Source organism: Calonectris borealis, unplaced genomic scaffold, assembly GCF_964195595.1.
Source record: "Calonectris borealis unplaced genomic scaffold, bCalBor7.hap1.2 HAP1_SCAFFOLD_260, whole genome shotgun sequence".
Classification (NCBI taxonomy): domain Eukaryota; kingdom Metazoa; phylum Chordata; class Aves; order Procellariiformes; family Procellariidae; genus Calonectris; species Calonectris borealis.
The window spans coordinates 1,345-23,601 of NW_027441644.1; the positions used below are offsets into that span (position 1 = coordinate 1,345).

At 70.4% G+C, this 22,257-nt stretch overlaps 1 protein-coding gene and 1 pseudogene across 1 annotated transcript in view; both read right to left on the bottom strand.

The window, feature by feature from the left end:
- Positions 1-2,707: 2,707 nt before the first annotated feature.
- Positions 2,708-10,886, bottom strand: LOC142077460 (eukaryotic translation initiation factor 3 subunit C-like; annotated as a pseudogene).
- A 78-nt stretch (positions 10,887-10,964) lies between these two features.
- Positions 10,965-22,257, bottom strand: part of LOC142077461 (uncharacterized) — a 16,357-nt gene continuing 5,064 nt past the window's right edge. Inside the window, exons 5-18 of the mRNA XM_075139439.1 lie at positions 21,956-22,173; positions 21,747-21,845; positions 17,561-17,615; positions 17,217-17,273; positions 16,336-16,414; positions 16,157-16,242; positions 14,412-14,508; positions 14,254-14,322; positions 13,524-13,579; positions 13,356-13,449; positions 12,173-12,313; positions 11,920-12,080; positions 11,321-11,703; positions 10,965-10,993 (exon numbers count right to left, since the gene is read on the bottom strand). Coding sequence (XP_074995540.1) covers positions 10,965-10,993; positions 11,321-11,703; positions 11,920-12,080; positions 12,173-12,313; positions 13,356-13,449; positions 13,524-13,579; positions 14,254-14,322; positions 14,412-14,508; positions 16,157-16,242; positions 16,336-16,414; positions 17,217-17,273; positions 17,561-17,615; positions 21,747-21,845; positions 21,956-22,173 — 1,624 coding nt within the window. The remainder of the gene's footprint in view (positions 10,994-11,320; positions 11,704-11,919; positions 12,081-12,172; positions 12,314-13,355; positions 13,450-13,523; positions 13,580-14,253; positions 14,323-14,411; positions 14,509-16,156; positions 16,243-16,335; positions 16,415-17,216; positions 17,274-17,560; positions 17,616-21,746; positions 21,846-21,955; positions 22,174-22,257) is intronic.

Below are 22,257 nucleotides of genomic sequence, written 5' to 3' on the forward strand. Positions count from 1 at the left end.
AGTGACACTTCAAGACCCATAAGTGACACCCCCAGACCCATAAGTGACCCCCAGACCCATAAGTGACCCCTCCAGACCCATAAGTGACACTTCAAGACCCATAAGTGACCCCCCAGACCCATAAGTAACACTTCAAGACGCATAAGTGACCCCCCAGACCCATAAGTGACACTTCAAGACCCATAAGTGACCCCCCGGACCCATAAGTGACACTTCAAGAACCATAAGTGACTCCCCCAGACCCATAAGTGACACTTCAAGACCCATAAGTGACCCCCCGGACCCATAACTGCCACCCCTGAGTCATAAGCGTCTTCTCCAGACCCATAAGTGAGACCTTCAAGACCCATAAGTGACACGCCTGGACCCATAAGTGACACCCCAGACCTATAAGTGACACGCCTGGACCCATAAGTGACACCCCAGACCTATAAGTGACACGCCTGGACCCATAAGTGACCCCCCCGGACCCATAAGTGACCCCCAGACCCATAAGTGACCCCCCCAGACCCATAAGTGACACTTCAAGACCCATAAGTGACACCCCCAGACCCATAAGTGACCCCCCAGACCCATAAGTGACACTTCAAGACCCATAAGTGACCCCCAGACCCCATAACTGCCACCCCTGAGTCATAAGTGTCTTTTCCAGACCCATAAGTGAGACTTCAAGACCCATAAGTGACACGCCTGGACCCATAAGTGACACCCCAGATCTATAAGTGACACCCCAGACCTATAAGTGACACGCCTGGACCCATAAGTGACACCCCCGGACCCATAAGTGACACTTCAAGACCCATAAGTGACCCCCCGAACCCATAAGTGACCCCACTGGACCCATAAGTGACCCCCAGACCCATAAGTTGACACTTCAAGACCCATAAGTGACCCCCCAGACCCATAAGTGACACTTCAAGACCCATAAGTGACCCCAGACCCATAAGTGACCCCCCGGACCCATAAGTGACACTTCAAGACCCATAAGTGACCCCCAGACCCATAAGTGACCCCCCCAGACCCATAAGTGACACTTCAAGACCCATAAGTGACCCCCCCGGACCCATAAGTGACACTTCAAGACCCATAAGTGACCCCCGGACCCATAACTGCCACCCCTGAGTCATAAGTGTCTTCTCCAGACCCATAAGTGAGACTTCAAGACCCATAAGTGACACGCCTGGACCCATAAGTGACACCCCAGACCTATAAGTGACACGCCTGGACCCATAAGTGACCCCCCCGGACCCATAAATGACCCCCAGACCCATAAGTGACCCCCCCAGACCCATAAGTGACACTTCAAGACCCATAAGTGACACCCCCAGACCCATAAGTGACACTTCAAGACCCATAAGTGACACCCCCAGACCCATAAGTGACCCCCCTGGACCCATAAGTGACCTCCCAGACCCATAACTGACCCCACTGTACCCATAAGTGACCCCCCAGACCCATAAGTGACACTTCAAGACCCATAAGTGACCCCCAGACCCATAAGTGACCCCCCCGGACCCATAAGTGACACTTCAAGACCCATAAGTGACCCCCAGACCCATAAGTGACCCCCCAGACCCATAAGTGACACTTCAAGACCCATAAGTGACCCCCCCGGACCCATAAGTGACCCCCCAGACCCATAAGTGACACTTCAAGACCCATAAGTGACACCCCCAGACCCATAAGTGACCCCCCAGACCCATAAGTGACCCCTCCAGACCCATAAGTGACACTTCAAGACCCATAAGTGACCCCCCGGACCCATAAGTGACACTTCAAGACCCATAAGTGACCCCCAGACCCATAAGTGACACTTCAAGACCCATAAGTGACCCCCCGGACCCATAACTGCCAGCCCTGAGTCATAAGCGTCTTCTCCAGACCCATAAGTGAGACTTCAAGACCCATAAGTGACACCCCCAGACCCATAAGTGACCCCCCCAGACCCATAAGTGACACTTCAAGACCCATAAGTGACCCCCCCAGACCCATAAGTGACACTTCAAGACCCATAAGTGACACCCCCAGACCCATAAGTGACCCCCCTGGACCCATAAGTGACCTCCCAGACCCATAAGTGACCCCACTGTACCCATAAGTGACCCCCCAGACCCATAAGTGACCCCCAGACCCATAAGTGACACTTCAAGACCCATAAGTGACCCCCAGACCCATAAGTGACACTTCAAGACCCATAAGTGACCCCCGGACCCATAACTGCCAGCCCTGAGTCATAAGCGTCTTCCTCCAGACCCATAAGTGAGACTTCAAGACCCATAAGTGACACGCCTGGACCCATAAGTGACACCCCAGACCTATAAGTGACACGCCTGGACCCATAAGTGACACCCCCGGACCCATAAGTGACACTTCAAGACCCATAAGTGACCCCCAGACCCATAAGTGACCCCCCCCGGACCCATAAGTGACACTTCAAGCCCCATAAGTGACCCCCCAGACCCATAAGTGACACTTCAAGACCCATAAGTGACCTCCCAGACCCATAAGTGACCCCCCCAGACCCATAAGTGACCCACTGGACCCATAAGTGACCCCCAGACCCATAAGTGACCCCCCCGGACCCATAAGTGACCCTCCTGAGCCATAGCCACCTTCTCCAGCCCCCCAACTCCCCTCCCCCGCCCCACAACCCCCTCCCCACCCCCCAACTCCCTCCCCCGCCCCCCGCCCCCCTCCCCTGCCCCACCTGCTCGGGATTGGCCAGGTTCTCCGACTCCTCCAGGATGTTCTCCCCGATGAAGATCTCCGGGTGGGCGAAGAGGACGTCCAGCAGCTCCTCGATGCAGCCCAGGCACTTCTGCCACATCTCCGGCTGCGGGGGGGGCGGGGCCTCAGCGCCACGCCCCCTCAGGCCCCGCCCCCCCCCCCGAGCCCCGCCCTCGCCCCTTCATGTAAGTGGCCAGGTTGGGGTTGTAGTCGTAGAGGGAGGCGATGATGTTGAACTTGATCTTCACCTCCAGGCCACGCCCAGCTCGTTCTCGTTAGCGATGCCCACCAGCAGCTGCAGCAGCTCGATCTGCGCCGCCCTGGGGGGGCAGGGCCACGGCGTCCCCACAGCGTCCCCCCCCCAGCCCCACGGCGTCCCCACGGCCCCACGGCGGCCCCCTCCCTGCCCCACGGCGTCCCCCCCCCAGCCCCACGGCGTCCCCACGGCCCCATGGCGGCCCCACGGCATCCCCCCCCCTGCCCCATGGCGTCCCCTCGGCCCCACGGCGTCCCCTCGGCCCCAAAGCGGCCCCCTCCCTGCCCCACGGCGTCCCCCCCGCCCCACGGCGTCCCCATGGCAGCCCCCCCCAGCCCCATGGCGTCCCCTCGGCCCCACAGCGGCCCCCTCCCCTGCCCCATGGCATCCCCGCGGCGTCCCCCCCCCAGCCCCATGGCGTCTCCCCCTCAGCCCCACAGCATCCTCCCAGCCCCACGGCGTCCCCCCAGCCCCACGGCGTCCCCTCGGCCCCACGGCGTCCCCCTGGCCCCACGGCGTCCCCCCGGCCCCACGGCGTCCCCCCCCAGCCCCACGGCGTCCCCACGGTGTCCCCCTCCCTGCCCCACGGCGTCCCCGCGGCGTCCCCCCCTCAGCCCCACGGCGTCCCCTCAGCCCCACAGCGTCCCCACGGCCCCATGGCATCCCCCTCCCTGCCCCACGGCATCCCCCTCAGCCCCACGGGGTCTCCCTTCGGCCCCATGGCGTCCCCCCGGGCCCCCGGCATCTCCCTCCCAGCCCCACGGCGTCCCCATGGCCCCATGGCATCCCCCCTCCCTGCCCCACGGCATCCCCTCAGCCCCATGGGGTCTCCCCTTCGGCCCCACGGCGTCCCCTCAGCCCCACGGCGTCCCCCCCCCAGCCCACGGCGTCTCCCTCCCAGCCCCACAGTGTCCCCCTGGCCCCACGGCGTCCCCCTCTCAGTCTCCCCCCACCCCCACATCCCCCCTCCCCCCACATCCCCCCCACCCCCCCACCCTCCCCCACCCCATCCCCCCCCAACCCCCATCCCTCCCCCCACCCCCCATCCCACCCCCCCCACCCTCCCCCCACCCCATCCCCCCCCAACCCCCTCCCCCCCCCGCCCCTCCCCCCCCTCACCGATCCGTCCCCTTCTTCCCCCGCGCCTGCAGGATCTCGTTCAGCTTCTTCACCACCACGGCGGGGGTGATCTCCGTCCCCTTGGCGAACATCTTGGGCTTTCCCTACCCAATGGGGGGTCACTCGGGGGGCCCAGCCCGCCCCCCCCGCCCCCCCCGGGCCCCGCCCCCCGCCTCACCTTCACCAGGGGCACCCCCCCCTTGACCTTCTCCCATTCGCCGCCTTCCTCCCTCCTCCTCCTCCTCGTAGCGGCGGCTCTTGCGGTCGTGCTTCTTCTTCGCCTTCTCCTCCCGCTTCTTCTCCCCCCTTTTTTATCCTCGTCCCTATGGGGCCCGGCCCACAAGTTAGGGGTCGCGCCGGTCCGCCCCTCCCCCCCCCAGCCCCACACTTAGGGGGGCAGCCCCCTACTTTTTCAAAAACTTGGAGGCCAGGGACGTGTATTTGCCGTCGTCCTCGTCCGACTCCGAGTCCGTATCCGAATCGGACGAGCCCCAATCTTCCTCCTCCTCCGACTCCTCTTCCTCATCCTCCTCCTGCCACGGGGGAGGACTTAGGGGGGCAGCCCCATAACCTCCCCCCCCCCTGCCCCATAGCTCCCGCCCCACCTCCATCTTCTTCAGGTAGCGCCCGCGGGCGTCGCCGCCGGCCTCTTTCTTCTTCAGGAAGGCGGCGGCGCCGACGCCGTCCTCGTCCTCCTCCTCCTCCGAGGACGAAGAGGTGGAGCCTGCGGAGAGGGGGGGAGGGGGGAAAAGGGGGGGGAGGGGCGGGGTCAAGCCCCGCCCTGCCCCGCCCGCGCCCCCCGCCCGCGCCCCGCGCCCCCACCTTCCGAATCCCGGCTCTTCTTCTCCCGTCCTCGTCCGACTGCTCGTTCATGCCCAAGGCCGCCGGGGGGGGCAGGTGAGAAACCCGGCCTGCCCCATAGCCCTGCCCCATAGCCCTGCCCCATAGCCTGCCCCATAGCCCCCCACCCTGCCCCATAGCCCTGCCCCATAGCCCTGCCCCATAGCCCCCACACCCTGCCCCATAGCGCTGCCCCATAGCCTGCCCCATAGCCCCCACACCCTGCCCCATAACCCTGCCCCATAGCCCTGCCCCATAGCCCCCACACCCTGCCCCATAGCCCTGCCCCATAGCCTGCCCCATAGCCCCCACACCCTGCCCCATAGCCTGCCCCATAGCCCTGCCCCATAGCCTGTCCCTGCCCCATAGCCCTGCCCCATAGCCTGCCCCATAGCCCCCACACCCTGCCCATAGCCCTGCCCCATAGCCTGCCCCATAGCCTGCCCATAGCCTGTCCCTGCCCCATAGCCCCCATAACCCTGCCCCATACCCTGCCCCATAGCCTGCCCCATAGCCCCCACACCCTGCCCCATAGCCCTGCCCCATAGCCTGCCCCATAGCCTGTCCCTGCCCCATAGCCCCCATAACCCTGCCCCATAGCCCTGCCCCATATGCCTGCCGCATAGCCTGTTCCTGCCCCATAGCCTGTCCCTGCCCCATAACCTGCCCCATAACCTGCCCCATAAGCTGTCCTATGGCACATCCTATGCCCTGCCCCATAGCCTGCCCCATCCCTCACCCCATAACCTCCCCTATAGCCCATCCCACACCCTAACCTATACCCTGCCCCATACCTACCCACCCCCCCGCCCCGCCCCCAGCCCCACCCCCCCAAGCCCCACCCCACCCCCCAACCCCACCCCCCAAGCCCCACCCCCCCAGCCCTACCCCCAAGCCCACCCCCCCAAGCCTCACCCCACTCCCCAACCCCACCCCTCCAAACCCACCCCCCAAGCCCCACCCCCCCAAGCCCCACCCCACCCCCCAAGCCCCACCCCCCAAGCCCCACCCACCCCCCAGCCCCACCCCAACCCCCCAAACCCCACCCCCCAGCCCCACCCCCCAAGCCCCGCCCCAGCCCCACCCCCAATCCCCACCCCCTCAAGCCCCGCCCCCAAGCCCCACCCCCCAAGCCCCACCCCACCCCCCCAAGCCTCACCCCACCCCCCCAGCCCCACCCCACCCCCAACCCCACCCCCCCAAGCCCCACCCCCCCAACCCACCCCCAAGCCCCACCCCACCCCCCAAGCCCCATCCACCCCCCAACCCCACCCCCCAGCCCCACCCCACCCCCAACCCCACCCCCTAACCCCACCCACCCCCCCAGCCCCACCCCCCAAGCCCCACCCCACCCCCCAACCCCACCCCCAACCCTACCCCCCAAGCCCCGCCCCCCCAAGCCCCACCCACCCCCCCAAGCCCCGCCCCCCCCACCTGCTTGTAGCTGGCGATGTGGCTCTCGTAGTCCCGGTTGTACTTGCGGATCTTCTGGCGCAGGGTGCTCAGGGCCTTGGCGTTGTTCTTGTTCATCTTCTTCTTCCCCTCCTTGTCCCTCCCCACAGCTGCGGGCGGAGCCAAAAGCCCTTAACCCCGCCCCCCTCCCGCCCCCCGCCCCGCCCTGGCCCCGCCCCTTCACCTCGTTGAGGTAATCCTCCAGGTCGGCCAAGATGCGGACGTAGAAGCGGGGGACGCCCTCCTTGTCCACGATGCTGCGGGCCTTGGCGTAGGCCTTGCCCAGGAGCTCGAACTCCTCCAGGCACTTGGTGACGTCCCGGATCTTCATGGCGTTGCGGATGGTTCTGATCAGGTTGGTCAGCTCCTCGAAGCTGGGGGGAGGGGGAGAGGGGTCACGGCGCTGCCCCACGGCGCTGCCCCACGGCGCTGCCCTAAGGATGCCCCAGAGCTCTGCCCCATGGCGCTGCCCCCACAGCGCTGCCCTAAGGATGCCCCAGAGCTCTGCCCCACGGCGCTGCCCCATGGTGCTGCCCCACGGCACTGCCCTACGGCTGCCCCATAACCCTGCCCCATAACTCTGCCCCACGGCGCTGCCCCCACGGCACTGCTATGGCTGCCCATAGCCCTGCCCCAGAGCCTCTGCCCCACGGCGCTGCCCCACGGCACTGCCCCTATGGCTGCCCATAGCCCTGCCCCATAGCCCTGCCCCATAGCCCTGCCCCATAACTCTGCCCCACGGCGCTGCCACGTGGTTCTGCCCCAGAGCTCTGCCCCATAGCTGTGCCCCACGGTGCTGCCCCACGGCACTGCCCTACGGCTGCCCCAGAGCTCTGCCCCACGGCGCTGCCCCACGGCGCTGCCCTAAGGATGCCCCAGAGCTCTGCCCCACAGCGCTGCCACATGCCTCTGCCCCATAACCCTGCCCCAGAGCTCTGCCCCATAGCTCTGCCCTACAGCTGCCCCATAGCCCTGCCCCATAGCTCTGCCCCATAGCTCTACCCTACAGCTGCCCCATAGCACTGCCCCATGGCGCTGCCCCACGGCGCTGCCCTACGGCTGCCCCATAGCCCTGCCCCATAGCCCTGCCCCATAGCTTTGCCCCACAGCGCTGCCCTACGGCTGCCCCATAGCTCTGCCTCATAGCTCTGCCCCATAGCTCTGCCCCATGGCGCTGCCACATGGCTCTGCCCCAGAGCTCTGCCCCATAGCTCTGCCCCACGGCACCGCCCCACGGCGCTGCCCTAAGGATGCCCCAGAGCTCTGCCCCACAGCGCTGCCACGTGACTCTGCCCCATAGCCCTGCCCCAGAACTCTGCCCCACGGCGCTGCCCCACGGCGCTGCCCCACGGCGCTGCCCTAAGGATGCCCCAGAGCTCTGCCCCATGGCGCTGCCCCACGGCGCTGCCCTACAGCTGCCCCAGAGCTCTGCCCCACAGCGCTACCCCACGGCGCTGCCACGTGGCTCTGCCCCAGAGCTCTGCCCCATAGCTCTGCCCCACAGCGCTGCCCCACGGCGCTGCCACATGGCTCTGCCCCAGAGCTCTGCCCCATGGCGCTACCCTATGGCTGCCCCATAGCCCTGCCCCATAACTCTGCCCCAGAGCTCTGCCCCACAGCACTGCCCTAAGGATGCCCCATAGCTCTGCCCCACGGCGCTGCCCCACGGCGCTGCCCTAAGGATGCCCCAGAGCTCTGCGCCACGGCGCTGCCCCACGGCGCTGCCACGTGACTCTGCCCCATAGCCCTGCCGCAGAGCTCTGCCCCATAGCTCTGCCCCACGGCGCTGCCCTAAGGATGCCCCAGAGCTCTGCCCCACAGCGCTGCCCCATGGCTGCCCCAGAGCTCTGCCCCACGGCGCTGCCCCACGGCACTGCCCTAAGGATGCCCCAGAGCTCTGCCCCATGGCGCTGCCCCACAGCGCTGCCCCATGGTGCTGCCCCACAGCACTGCCCTATGGCTGCCCCATAGCCCTGCCCCATAACTCTGCCCCACGGTGCTGCCCCACAGCACTGCCCTATGGCTGCCCCATAGCCCTGCCCCATCGCCCTGCCCCATAGCCCTGCCCCATAACTCTGCCCCACGGCGCTGCCCCACGGCGCTGCCACATGGCTCTGCCCCACGGCACTGCCACGTGGCTCTGCCCCAGAGCTCTGCCCCATGGCGCTGCCCCACGGCGCTGCCACATGGCTCTGCCCCACGGCACTGCCACGTGGCTCTGCCCCACGGCACTGCCCCATGGCGCTGCCCCACGGCTCTGCCCCATGGCGCTGCCCCACGGCGCTGCCACGTGGCTCTGCCCCAGAGCTCTGCCCCATAGCTCTGCCCCACGGCACTGCCCCACAGCGCTGCCCTAAGGATGCCCCAGAGCTCTGCCCCACGGCGCTGCCCCACGTCTCTGCGCCATGGCGCTGCTCCATGGTATTGTCCTACAGCTGCCCCATAGCCCTCCCCCATAGCTCTGCCCCATAGCTCTGCCCTACAGCTGCCCCAAAGCTCTGCCCCATAGCACTGCCCCATGGCGCTGCCCCACAGCGCTGCCCCATGGCGCTGCCCTAAGGATGCCCCACAGCTCTGCCCCACGGCGCTGTCACGTGGCTCTGCCCCAGAGCTCTACCCCACGGCGCTGCCACGTGCCTCTGCCCCATAACCCTGCCCCAGAGCTCTGCCCCATAGCTCTGCCGCATAGCTCTGCCCCACGGCGCTGGCACGTGGCTCTGCCCCAGAGCTCTGCCCCATGGCGCTGCCCTACGGCTGCCCCATAGCCCTGCCCCATAGCCCTACCCCAGAGCTCTGCCCCACGGCGCTGCCACGTGACTCTGCCCTATAGCTCTGGTAAATAGCTCTGCCCCATAGCGCTGCCCTACGGCTGCCCCATAGCTCTGCCTCATAGCTCTGCCCCATGGTGCTGCCCCACGGCGCTGTCACGTGGCTCTGCCCCATAGTTCTGCCCCACAGCGCTGCCCCACAGTGCTGCCCCACGGCGCTGCCCCATGGCTCTGCCCCATAGCTCTGCGCCACGGCACTGCCCCACGGCGCTGCCCCACGGCGCTGCCCCATGGCTCTGCCCCATAGCTCTGCCCCATGGCACTGCCCTACAGCTGCCCCAGAGCTCTGCGCCACAGCACTGCCCCATGGCGCTGCCCCATGGCACTGCCCCACGGCGCTGCCCCACAGCGCTGCCCTACGGCTGCCCCAGAGCTCTGCCCCATAGCTCTGTGCCACGGTGCTGCCCCACGGCTACCCCATAGCTCTACCAAATAACTCTGCGCCACAGCTGCTCCCTACGTCTGCCCCACGGCTGCCCCACAGCTCCACCCCACGGCTCCGCCCCACGGCTGCCCCACGGCTCTGCCCCACAGCTCCGCCCCACAGCTCCACCCCACGGCTGCCCCACAGCTCCGCCCCAGAGCTCCGCCCCACGGCTGCCCCACAGCTCTGCCCCACGGCTCCGCCCCACGGCTCCGCCCCACGGCTGCCCCATGGCTCCGCCCCATGGCTGCCCCACGGCTGCCCCCACGGCTGCCCCACGGCGGGGCAGCCCTCACCGTTTGTCCTTGGCGCTGCGCACCACGCGCTTGGTGTCCTCCTCGTCCTCGCTCAGCAAAATGGGCCTGGGAAAGGAGGGGGAGGGGCGATGTGGGGCAGCCCCACGGCGCTGCCCCACGGCGCCTGCGGAGCCGCCCCCTCACTTGCTGTAGTTGCCTCCCACGGGCTTGGTCACCAATTCGTCACCCGAAACGGAGGATTCCGATTCGCTGTCGGAGCCGGTGGTGAAGAAACGCGACATGGCGGCGGCGGGGGGCTGGAGGGGGGAGTCGGGGGTCAGACCCACGGCGGGGCTCTGCCCCACAACTGAGCTCTGCCCCACAACTGAGCTCTGCCCCACGGCGCTCTCCCCCCACGTTCCCCAGCCCCATAGATCACCCTCTCCCCTCCCCCACCCCCATCGATTCTCCGGGGGTTCCCCTCCCCCTCCAGGGATCCCCCTGCGCCACAGATCCCCCTGCCCCACAGATCCCCCTGCCCCACAGATCTCCCAGCCCCACAGATCCCCCTGCCCCACAGATCCCCCTGCCCCACAGATCTCCCTGCCCCACAGATCTCCCAGCCCCATAGATCTGCCCCCCCGCAGCTCCCCGCCCCGCATCCCCCCTGCCCCACTGATCCTCCCCAACCCCCACCTGCCCACGGCCCCCCACCCCCCCCAGCCCCACAGATCCCCCCCCCCCGCCCCTCCCCCCAGCCCCACAGCCCCGCCCATCCCCCAGCCCCCCAGCCCCCCAGATCCCCCCCAGCCCCACGCGCTGCCCCACAGCTCCCCCCCCGCCCCTCCCCCCTCCCCCCAGCCCCACAGATTCCCCCCCGCCCCTCCCCCCGCCCCACACCCGGCCCCACAGCCCCTCCCCCCCCTCCCCGCACTCGCACGCGGCAGCAGCGGCGCTTCCCGAGGCCTGGTCCGCGCGCTGATGGCGCCTGCGCGGAAGTGACGTCAACGCCCCGCCCCGCCCCTCCCGGAAGGGGATGGGAGGGGCGCGATGGGAAACTCAGTCCCGGCGTCACCGCCCGCTCAAGCCACGCCCCCGCGAAGCCACGCCCCTCCAAAGCCACGCCCCCCCCCCGAGGTCAGCAGCCGGTCGGGGGGTCAACGGGTTTATTGGTTCCCAGGCGCCGTGGGGCAGCGCCGTGGGGCAGAGCCGTGGGGCCCAGGGATCCGTGGGGCAGAGCCGTGGGGCAGAGCCGTGGGGCAGCGCCGTGGGGCAGAGCCGTGGGGCCCAGGGCTCCATGGGGCAGAGCCGTGGGGCAGAGCCGTGGGGCAGCGCCGTGGGGCCCTGGGCTCCGTGGGGCAGAGCCGTGGGGCAGCGCCGTGGGGCCCAGGGCTCCGTGGGGCAGAGCCGTGGGGCCCAGGGATCCGTGGGGCAGCACCGTGGGCAGAGCCGTGGGGCCCAGGGCTCCGTGGGGCAGAGCCGTGGGGCAGCGCCGTGGGTCCCTGAGCTCTGTGGGGCAGAGCCGTGGGTCCCAGGGATCCGTGGGGCAGAGCCGTGGGGCAGAGCCGTGGGTCCCTGGGCTCCGTGGGCAGAGCCGTGGGTCCCAGCAGTCCGTGTCGCCGTGGGGCAGAGCCGTGGGTTGCAGGGGTCCACGTTGCCGTGGGGCAGAGCCGTGGGTCCCTGCGTTCCGTGGGGCAGATTTCAGATTTGTGCATCCTGGGGGGTTCTCGCCGCCGTGGGGCAGAGCCGTGGGTCCTGTATCTCCTCTCCGCTGTGGGTCCCGGGTCTCTCCCCCGCCGTGGGTCGCGGTTCTCCTCGCTGCTGTGGGGCAGAGCCGTGGGTCCCAGGTCCCCCCCCGCCGTGGGGCAGAGCCGTGGGTCCCAGGTCCCCTCCCCGCCGTGGGGCAGAGCCGTGGGTCCCAGGTCCCCCCTCGCCGTGGGGCAGAGCCGTGGGTCCCAGGTCCCTCCCCCGCCGTGGGGCAGAGCCGTGGGTCCCAGGTCCACCCCTCGCCGTGGGGCAGAGCCGTGGGTCTCGTACCTCTCCGCCGCCGTGGGTCGCCGTCCCCTCCTGCGCCGTGGGTCAGGCCGGGGACAGAAGAACCCGTGGACCCCCAGCGCCGCCCCCCCGGCCAGGGCCACGCCCACCGTGTCCGCCACCGACGCCACCGTCATGGCGAATTCCCGCCCCTCGGGCGCCGCCTACGACCACGCCCCGTCACTTATGGGGCCCCGCCCCACACGCCTGCCCCACACCTTCCCCCTCCCCCCCCCCCGCCCCGCCCCCTACCCACCTCCTCGGCCACGTTGAGGAAAGCGTTGGCGTAAGCCGCGCCCCCCACCAGCCCCTCCCCCCCCACCATGGCGAAGGCGACGGCCAATCCGGGAAGGAAAGGGATCACCACGGCCACCAATAGGACGACGGCGTTGAGGACCTGTGGGGCGGGGGGTGAGGTTATGGGGCAGGCTGTGGGGTGAGCTATGGGGCAGGCTATGGGGCAGGCTGTGGGGCAGGGGCAGGCTATGGGGCAGGCTATGGGGCAGGCTATGGGGCAGGGGCAGGCTATGGGGCAGGCTATGGGGCAGCCTATAGGGCAGGCTATGGGGCAGGCTATGGGGCAAGCTATGGGTCAGGTTGTGGGGCAAGCTATGGGGCAGGGGCAGGCTATGGGGCAAGCTATGGGGCAGGCTGTGGGGCAGGCTATGGGGTGAGCTATGGGGCAGGCGCAGGCTGTGGGCAGGCTACGGGGCAGGCTATGGGGCAGGGCCATGCTGTGGGGCAGGCTATGGGCACGCTATGGGGCAGGGGCAGCCCATGGGGCAGGCTATGGGGCAGGCTATGGGGCAGGCTATGGGGCAGGGGCAGGCTATGGGGCAAGGGCAGGCGATGGGGCGAGCTATGGGGCAGCCTCTGGGGCAGCCTGTGGGGCAGGCTATGGGGCAGCCTGTGGGGCAGGCTGTGGGGGAGGCTATGGGGCAAGGGCAGGCGATGGGGCGAGCTATGGGGCAGCCTCTGGGGCAGCCTGTGGGGCAGGCTATGGGGCAGCCTGTGGGGCAGGCTGTGGGGGAGGCTATGGGGCAAGGGCAGGCGATGGGGCGAGCTATGGGGCAGCCTCTGGGGCAGCCTACGGGGCAGGCTATGGGGCAGGGGCAGGCTGTGGGGCAGGCTATGGGGCAGGCCCAGGCTATGGGGCAGGCTATGGGGCAGCCTGTGGGGCAGGCTATGGGGCAGGCTATGGGGCAGGGCCAGGCTGTGGGGCAGGCTGTGGGGCAGGCTATGGGGCGGGCCCAGGCTGTGGGCCAGGCTATGGGGCAGGCTATGGGGCAGGCCCAGGCTATGGGGCAGGCTATGGGGCAGGCTATGGGGCAGGGGCAGGTTATGGGGCAGGCTATGGGCCAGGCTACGGGGCAGGCTATGGGGCAGGGGCAGGCTGTGGGGCAGGCTATGGGGCTGCCCCACTGGTCGTTTCCCGGTACCTGCAGGAGGGCGAGGAGGCCGACGCGGCGCAGGCGGAGGCAGCGGAGGGAGGAGCGGGAGGCGAAGACGCCGGCCTGGTAGAGGAGCTGGTACCTGTGGGGCAGGGAAATGTGGGGCTGGACCCACAGCGCGACCCACGGCTCCCCTCCCCCCGCGGCGGGGCTCACCAGCGGTACTGCTCGTTGTGGGTCAGGGCGGAGGCGGGGAAGTAGAGGAGCTCCAGCTGTGGGGCGGGGAGGTGTGGGGCTGGACCCACGGCGCCGGGGAGGGGGGGGGGCGCAACGGTCCCGTGGCGTCTGCCCCACAGCACCCGCTCCAGCCCCACAGCATCTGCCCCATAGCACCCGCCCCAGCCCCATAGCACCCATCTCAGCCCCATAGCGCTCCAGCCCCCCAGGACCCACCCCACAGCACCCACCCCAGCCCCACAGCCCCTGCCCCATAGCACCCGCCCCATAGCACCCACCCCAGCCCCATAGCACTCCCCCACCCCCCCAAGCCCCATAGCACCTGCCCCATAGCACCCGCCCCATAGCACCCACCCCAGCCCCATAGCACCCCCCCACCCCCCCAAGCCCCATAGCACCTGCCCCATAGCACCCATCTCAGCCCCATAACCCCCGCCCCACAGTGCTCCAGCCCCATAGCACCCCCCCAGCCCCTGCCCCATAGCACCCGCCCCATAGCACCCACCCCAGCCCCATAACCCCAGCCCCATAGCGCTCCAGCCCCATAGCACCCCATCTCAGCCCCACAGCACCCACCCCACCCCCACAGCACCCCCCCACCCCCCAGCCCCATAGCACCTGCCCCATAACCCCCGCCCCATAGTGCTCCAGCCCCACCCCCCCCACCCCCCCCAGCCCCACGGCTGCCCCACGGCCGCCCCACACCCACCAGCCCCTGATTGATGAAATATTCGGCGAAGTAAACGACGGCCAAGGGCCCCGCCTGGTGGACCACGCCCTGGGGGGGGAGGGGAGGGGTCACCAGCGAGGACCCCCACCTCCCCTCCCCCCCCCCCCTGCCCCACAGCGGCCCCTCCCCCCCCTCACCTTCGTCACCCTCCACTTCTCCCCCGGCGTCAGCCCCACGGCGGGGGTGGGGGGCGGCTCCGTGGGGCGGGGGGGGGGCAGCAGGAGGAAGAAGTAGCTGTGGGGCAGGGGGGAAGGGGGGAGGGGTGAGTCCCTGTGGGGCTGCCCCACGGCTCTGCCCCACGGCGGAGTGGAGCTCTGGGACCCACGGCTCTGCCCCACGGTGCTGTGAGCCCCACAGCTCTGCCCCACAGCGGTGGGAACCCCTGGGACCCACATCCCTGCCCGACATCTCTGCCCCATAACCTGCCCCATAGCCCTGCCCCACATCCCTGCCCCACATCCCTGACCCACATTCCTGCCCCATAGCCCTGCTGCACATCTCCGCCCCATAACCTGGCCCCACATCCCTGCCCCATATCCCTGCCCACATCTCTGCCCCACATCCCTGCCCCACATCCCTGCCCCATAGCCCTGCCCACATCTCTGCCCCATAACCTGCCCCACATCTCTGCCCCACATCCCTGCCCCACATCCCTGCCCATAGCCCTGCCCCACATCTCTGCCCCACAGCCCCACCCCCGCCCCCCTGCCCCGCCCCCAGCCCCCCGGCGCTCACCTGAGCAGGGTGAGGAGCGGCAGCCCACGGCAGGCAGCAGGGCGTGGGGGAGGGGCAGCCCCGCCTGCAGCAGCCCCCCATAGGCCAGGGCCCCCCCCAGCCCCGCGGCCCCCGTCCCCGAGACCAGCAGGAGACCCCAACCCTGCGACAGGGGGGAAGCGCTGCCCCACGGCTGCCCACGGCTGCCCCACAGCTGCCCCACGGCTGCCCCACGGCTCTGGCCCCACGGCTGCCCCACGGCTGCCCACGGCGCTGCCCCACGCTCTGCCCACGGCTGCCCCACGGCTGCCCCACGGCGCTGCCCCACGCTCTGCCCCACGGCTGCCCCACAGCTGCCACGGCTGCCCCACAGCCCCCACCCACCCCCCCAGCCGGCGGTGTTGCCCCCCCCCCCCTTTACCCCCACAGAACTCGCCCGCCCCAGCCCCACGGCGGCCCCTCCAGCCCCATAGCGGCCCCCCATGCCCCAGCTCCCCCCCCCAGCCCACATCGTCCCCCCAGCCCCATGGCCCCCCCAGCCCCACATCACCCCCCCCCAGCCCCATGGCCCCCCCAGCCCCACATCGTCCCCCCCAGCCCCACCCCCCCAGCCCCACGGCGTCGCCCCTCCCCCCCCACCTGGGGTATCCGGAAGCGAGCGCCAGGAACGTGACCTCCCCCAGCCCCGAAGCGGCGCTGGCCAACACCACCCCTATGGGGCCAGCCCCACACGTCACCCCACCCCTCCCCCAGCCCCCATCGTCCCAGCCCCACACCCCCCCCAGCCCCACACCCCCCAGCCCCACGGCGTCCCCCAGCCCCACCCACCCAGCCCCACATCGTCCCCCCCCCACCCCACATCCCCCCCAGCCCCACGGCGTCCCCCAGCCCCACATCCCCCCCAGCAACCCCCCAGCCCACATCCCCCCCCGCCCCACACCCCCCAGCCCCACATCCCCCCCAGCCCCACACCCCCCGCCCCACAGCGTCCCCCCCCGCCCCACATCCCCCCCAGCCCCAACCCCCCAGCCCCACATCCCCCCCGCCCCCACATCCCCCCCAGCCCCACACCCCCCGCCCCACACCCCCCCAGCCCACGGCGTCCCCCCGCCCCACATCCCCCAGCCCCACATCCCCCCCGCCCCACACCCCCCAGCCCCACACGCACCCCCCAAGCTGGCGGCCATGCCGGCGGCCGAGGTCACCAGGGCGAAGCTGCCCCAGGCGCAGAGGGCGGCGCCGACCACCCGCGAGCTGTGGGGCAGGAAAGGGGGCTGAGGCGGGGGGGCGGGGAAACCCCGGCCCCCCAAGTGCTGCCCCGCCCCCCTCCCTGGCCCCCACACCTACTTGTAGGGCAGGAGGTGGACGACGAAGGGAGCCGCCAGCTTGATGAGGAGCGGGGGAGGACGTCGGCCAGCAGCACCGCCTGGGCGCGACCCACAAGTTGGGGGGCAGACCCACAGGTTGGGGGGCAGACCCACAAGTTGGGGGGCAGAGCCACAAGTTGGGGGCAGACCCACAGATGGGGGGTGACCCATGGATGGGAGGTGACCCACGGATGGGGGGCAGACCCAGAAGTTGGGGGGTGACCCACAGGTTGGGGGGCAGACCCACAGATGGGGGGTGACCCATAGGTTGGGAGCCAGACCCACAAGTTGGGGGGCAGAACCACAGGTTGGGGGGTGACCCACAGGTTGGGGGGCGACCCACAGGTTGGGGGGCAGACCACAAGTTGGGGGCAGATGCACAAATGGGGGTGACCCACGGATGGGGGGTGACCCACAGGTTGGGGGCAGACCCACAGTTGGGGGGCAGACCCACAGGTTGGAGGCAGACCCACAAGTTGGGGGGCAGACCCACAGATGGGGGTGACCCATGGATGGGGGGTGACCCACGGATGGGGGCAGACCCACAAGTTGGGGGCAGACCCACAGGTTGGGGGCAGACCCACAGATGGGGGGTGACCCACGGATAGGGGGTGACCCACAAGTTGGGGGGTGACCCACCAAAAAAGGGCGTGGCCCATAGATTGGGGGCGGCGCCCACAACCCCTCCCCCCACCAACCCCCCTATGGGGCAGCCCCACAGAACAATCCCCCGCCCCCGCTCGACCACATTAGCGCCCTCCCCCCCCTTAACCACCCCTCCCTTAGCCACACCCCCTTGAAGCCCCACCCCCTTAGACCACACCCTCACCGGCCCCGCCCCCTTAGGCCCCGCCCCCTCACCCCGGTGGAGACGGGGTTGCAGTCGTAGCGGGAGCCGTTCCCGTGGGGCGTCGGCACCTGTGGGGGGGGGGGGGGGAGGGGGAAAACGGGGTGTGGGTGGGGGAGGGGCGCCCGTGGGGGGGAGGGGCGCCCGTGGGGGGGGGGGGAGGGGCCCACCTGCGCCCCTGGGCGGGGCTCCAGGATGTCGCGGGCGGCGCTGAGCATCACCACGTAGGGAGGTTGTTGCAGAGCCCAGGATCCTGGGGGGGGGGGGGGAGGGGAATCAGTGGGGCAGGGATCTGTGGGGGCGGGGTCTGTGGGGGCGGGGTCTGTGGGGGCGGGGTCTGTGGGGGCGGGACCCTCACCAAAAGGCGGCTCCGTTCCTCCAGTGGGTGCTCGGGGGCTCCGGGGGGTCCTCGGCTGTGGGGGAGGGGGGAGGGGTGAGTGGGGGAGGGGTTGGTTGTGGGGCTGGGGGGAGGTTATGGGGCAGGGTGGGGGGCAGGGTGGGGGCCTGGGGGCACGTTATGGGGCTGGCTATGGGGCTGGGGGCGGGTTGTGGGGCTGGGGGAGGTTATGGGCTGGCTATGGGGCTGGGGGCGGGTTGGGGGGCTGGGGGCGGGTTGGGGGGCAGCTATGGGGCAGACCATGGGTGTAGGAACAACTTATGGGGCAGGGTGGGGGCCGGTTATGGGGCGGGTTATGAGTCCCAGCGGGTTGGGGGGCAGGGAGCAAGTTATGGGTCTGACGGCAGCCTGGGGGACCGGCTATGGGGCAGCTATGGGGCGGGGCTATGGGGCGGGGCTATGGGGCAGCTATGGGCCAGGCTATGGGGCGGGGCTATGGGGCAGCTATGGGGCGGGGCTATGGGGCGGGGCTATGGGGCAGCTATGGGCCAGGCTATGGGGCGGGGCTATGGGGCAGCTATGGGCCAGGCTATGGGGCGGGGCTACGGGCAGCTATGGGTCAGGCTATGGGGCGGGGCTATGGGGCAGCTATGGGGCGGGGCTACGGGCAGCTATGGGGCAGGCTGTGGGGCGGGGCTATGGGGCAGCTATGGGGCAGGGCTGTGGGCGGGCTGTGGGTCAGGGCTATGGGGCAGGGCTGTGGGGCAGGCTGTGGGGCACGGCTATGCGGCAGGCTATGGGGCAGGGCTGTGGGTCAGGGCTATGGGGCAGGGCTATGGGGCAGGGCTGTGGGGCGGGGCTATGGGGCGGGGCTACGGGTCAGGGCTATGGGGCGGGGCTATGGGGCAGGCTATGGGTCAGGGCTGTGGGGCCGGGGCTCTCACCCGGCAGCAGCGCTCCTCGTCCGCCATCGCTGCGGGGTCATGTGACCCCGCGCACACGTGACTCCGCGCGCACGTGACCCCGCGCACACGTGACCGCACGCACCACGTGACCGCACCGCACGTGACCGCACGCACACGTGACCGCGCTGCCGCTGGTGGCGGGGCGGGGGGGATGGGGCTGCCCCGCGGGGCTGGGCGGATTCGTGCCCCACACCCCCCCTCCTGCCCCATAGCGGCTCCTCCTGCCCCACACCCCCCCTCCTGCCCCACATCTCCCCCTCTCCTGCCCCATAGCGCCTTGTCCTGCCCCACACCCCCCCCTCCTGCCCCATAGCGGCTCCTCCTGCCCCACATCCCCCCTCCTGCCCCACATCCCCCCCTCCTGCCCCATAGCGGCTCCTCCTGCCCCACATCTCCCCCTCTCCTGCCCCATAGCGCCTTGTCCTGCCCCACATCTCCTCCCTCCTGCCCCATAGCGCCTCCTGCCCCACATCCCCCTGCCCCACATCTCCTCCCTCCTGCCCCACACCCCCCCTCCTGCCCCATAGCGGCTCCTCCTGCCCCACATCTCCCCACCTCCTGCCCCATAGCGGCTCCTCCTGCCCCACATCCCCCCTCTCCTGCCCCATAGCGCCTCCTGCCCCACATCTCCCCCCCTCCTGCCCCATAGCGGCTCCTCCTGCCCCACATCTCCCCCCTCCTGCCCCATAGCACCTCCCCGTGCCCCATAGCGCCTCCCCAGCCCCACATCTCCCCCCCCCCCGTGCCCCACACCTGACGCCGTGGGGCTGGAAAGCGCCATCCTTTATTTGCCGCTCCCCCCCTCCCCCGCGGCCCATAAATAACCCGCGCCGTGGGGCAGAGGCCAGAGGCGGCCGCCGTGGGGCAGGCGGGGGGGGGGAGGGGAGCGCTATGGGGCGGGGGGCAGCGCCGTGGGGCGGGGGGCAGCGCCGTGGGGCCGGCAGAGCAGCAGGAAGTCCCGCAGGGCGCGCAGGAGGAAGACCTCGGTGGCGCGCAGGAGGGCGAAGGCCTCGCGCCGCCGGCCCCACTCGCCGTGGGGCGGGAGGTGTGGGGCGGGCGGGCGGGGGGGCTCCGGGGGCTCGCCCAGCTGGGGGGGGGGGAGGGGAGAGCAGGGATGTGGGGCGCCCCACAAGGGTCCTGCCCTCCCCTCCCCCCCACATCCAAAGGGACCCACGTCTCCACCCCTCCCTCACCCCCCAAAAGGGACCCACCCCCTCCCCGAGGCAGGATCTATGGGGCAGGGGTCTATGGGGCAGGGATCTATGGGGCGGGATCTATGGGGCAGGGATCTATGGGGCGGGGATCTATGGGGCGGGGTGTCCCTATGCGGCCCCATCGATCCCCAGACGCATAGATCCTTCCCCATAGATACCGTGCCCCATAGATCCGGCCCCATAGACACCCAGACCCATAGATCCTGCCCCCATAGATGCACCCGGACCCATAGATCCTGCCCCATAGACACCCAGACCCATAGATCCTGCCCCACAGATGCACCCAGACCCATAGATCCTGCCCCATAGACACCCAGACCCATAGATCCTGCCCCATAGATGCACCCAGACCCATAGATCCTGCCCCATAGACACCCAGACCCATAGACACCCTGCCCCATAGACACCCAGACCCATAGATCCTGCCCCATAGATGCACCCAGACCCATAGATCCTGCCCCATAGATCCCCTGCCCCATAGATCCTGCCCCATAGACACCCAGACCCATAGATCCTGCCCCATAGCCACCCTGCCCCATAGATCCTGCCCCATAGACACCCAGACCCATAGATCCTGCCCCATAGACACCCAGACCCATAGCTCCTGCCCCATAGACACCCGGACCCATAGATCCTGCCCCATAGATGCACCCTGCCCCATAGATCCTGCCCCATAGACACCCTGCCCCATAGATCCTGCCCCATAGATCCTGCCCCATAGACACCCAGACCCATAGCTCCTGCCCCATAGATCCTGCCCCATAGATGCACCCAGACCCATAGATCCTGCCCCATAGAGACGCCCCCCACCCCCCCCGCCCCCCACCGACCCCGCCCCCGGTAGCCCCGCCCCCCCCGCGGCCCCGCCCACCTCGGCGGCGATGACGCGGCCCAGGTCGCGCAGGTCCCAGCGCAGCAGCGCCCCCCAGCGGCGGGGGCCGGCGCCGCCCCCCAGCGCCCCCCAGCGGCCGCGCAGCGTCGCCAGGCGCCGCCCCAGCGCCCCCAACCGCTGCCGGGCCTGGGGGCGGAGCCATAGACACGCCCTGCCCCATAGGCCCCCGCCCCACAGGCCCCGCCCCATAGAGCCCCCCCAGCCCCATAGGACCCCCCCCAGCCCCCCCCAGCCCCATAGGACCCCCCCAGCGCCCCCCCCAGCCCCATAGGACCCTCCCCAGCCCCCCCCAGCCCCATAGGACCCCCCTCAGCCCCCCCCAGCCCCATAGGACCCCCCCAGCGCCCCCCCCTGCCCCATAGGACCCCCCTCAGCCCCCCCCTGCCCCATAGGACCCCCCCAGCGCCCCCCCCAGCCCCATAGGACCCCCCCCAGCGCCCCCCCTGCCCCATAGGACCCCCCCCAGCCCATAGGACCCCCCCCAGCCCCCCCCCTGCCCCATAGGACCCCCCCCAGCCCCATAGGACCCCCCCAGCGCCCCCCCTGCCCCATAGGACCCCCCCCAGCCCCATAGGACCCCCCCAGCGCCCCCCCCAGCCCCATAGGACCCCCCCCAGCGCCCCCCCTGCCCCATAGGACCCCCCCCAGCCCCATAGGACCCCCCCAGCGCCCCCCCCAGCCCCATAGGACCCCCCCAGCGCCCCCCCCAGCCCCATAGGACCCCCCCCAGCCCCATAGGACCCCCCCGCGCCCCCCCTGCCCCATAGGACCCCCCCCAGCCCCATAGGACCCCCCCAGCGCCCCCCCCCCAGCCCCATAGGACCCCCCCAGCGCCCCCCCAGCCCCATAGGACCCCCCCCAGCGCCCCCCCCAGCCCCATAGGACCCCCCCAGCCCCATAGGACCCCCCCAGCGCCCCCCCCGCCCCATAGGACCCCCCCCCAGCCCCCCCCCAGCCCCATAGGACCCCCCCCAGCCCCATAGGACCCCTCCCCAGCGCCCCCCCCAGCCCCATAGGACCCCCCTCAGCGCCCCCCCCAGCCCCATAGGACCCCCCCCAGCCCCCCCCAGCCCCATAGGGCCCCCCCAGCCCCCCCCAACCCGCCCCCCAGCACCCTCCCGCCTCCCTCCCGGTACCGTCAGCGCCATCCAGTCCCGGGCCGCCATGCTGACCACTAACGGGTGCCCGGGAGGGGGGGAGAGGTGCAACCGGGCCCCCGCCAGCCGCTCCGCCACCTGCCCGGGCCGGGACACAGCGGTCACGGTGACACGGACACGCACACGGACCCCGGTGTCCCCCCCCCCACCCTCCCCGGTCCCGGTTCCCCCCCTCCCCGGTCCCTCACGTAGCGCTCCGCCAGCTCCCGCGTCTCCCACAGCAGCCGCCGGCAGAGCCGCAGCCCCCCCCGGGGCTCCGCGAAGCCCGGTACCGGGACCAGGAGGAGGAGGAGGAGGAGGCCCAGCCCGGCCCCGGCCGCCCCCCGCAGCCCCATGGCCCCGGCCCCGGGTTTCGCTCCCCCGGCGGGGGGGAAGCCCCCGAGGTAGGGGAAACCCGAACTTCCCGCTTCACGGAGGTGGGCGGGAACCAGCCCGTGAGGCGGCGGCCAATGAGAGGGAGAGGTGAGGCGGCGGGAACCAATGGGAAGGA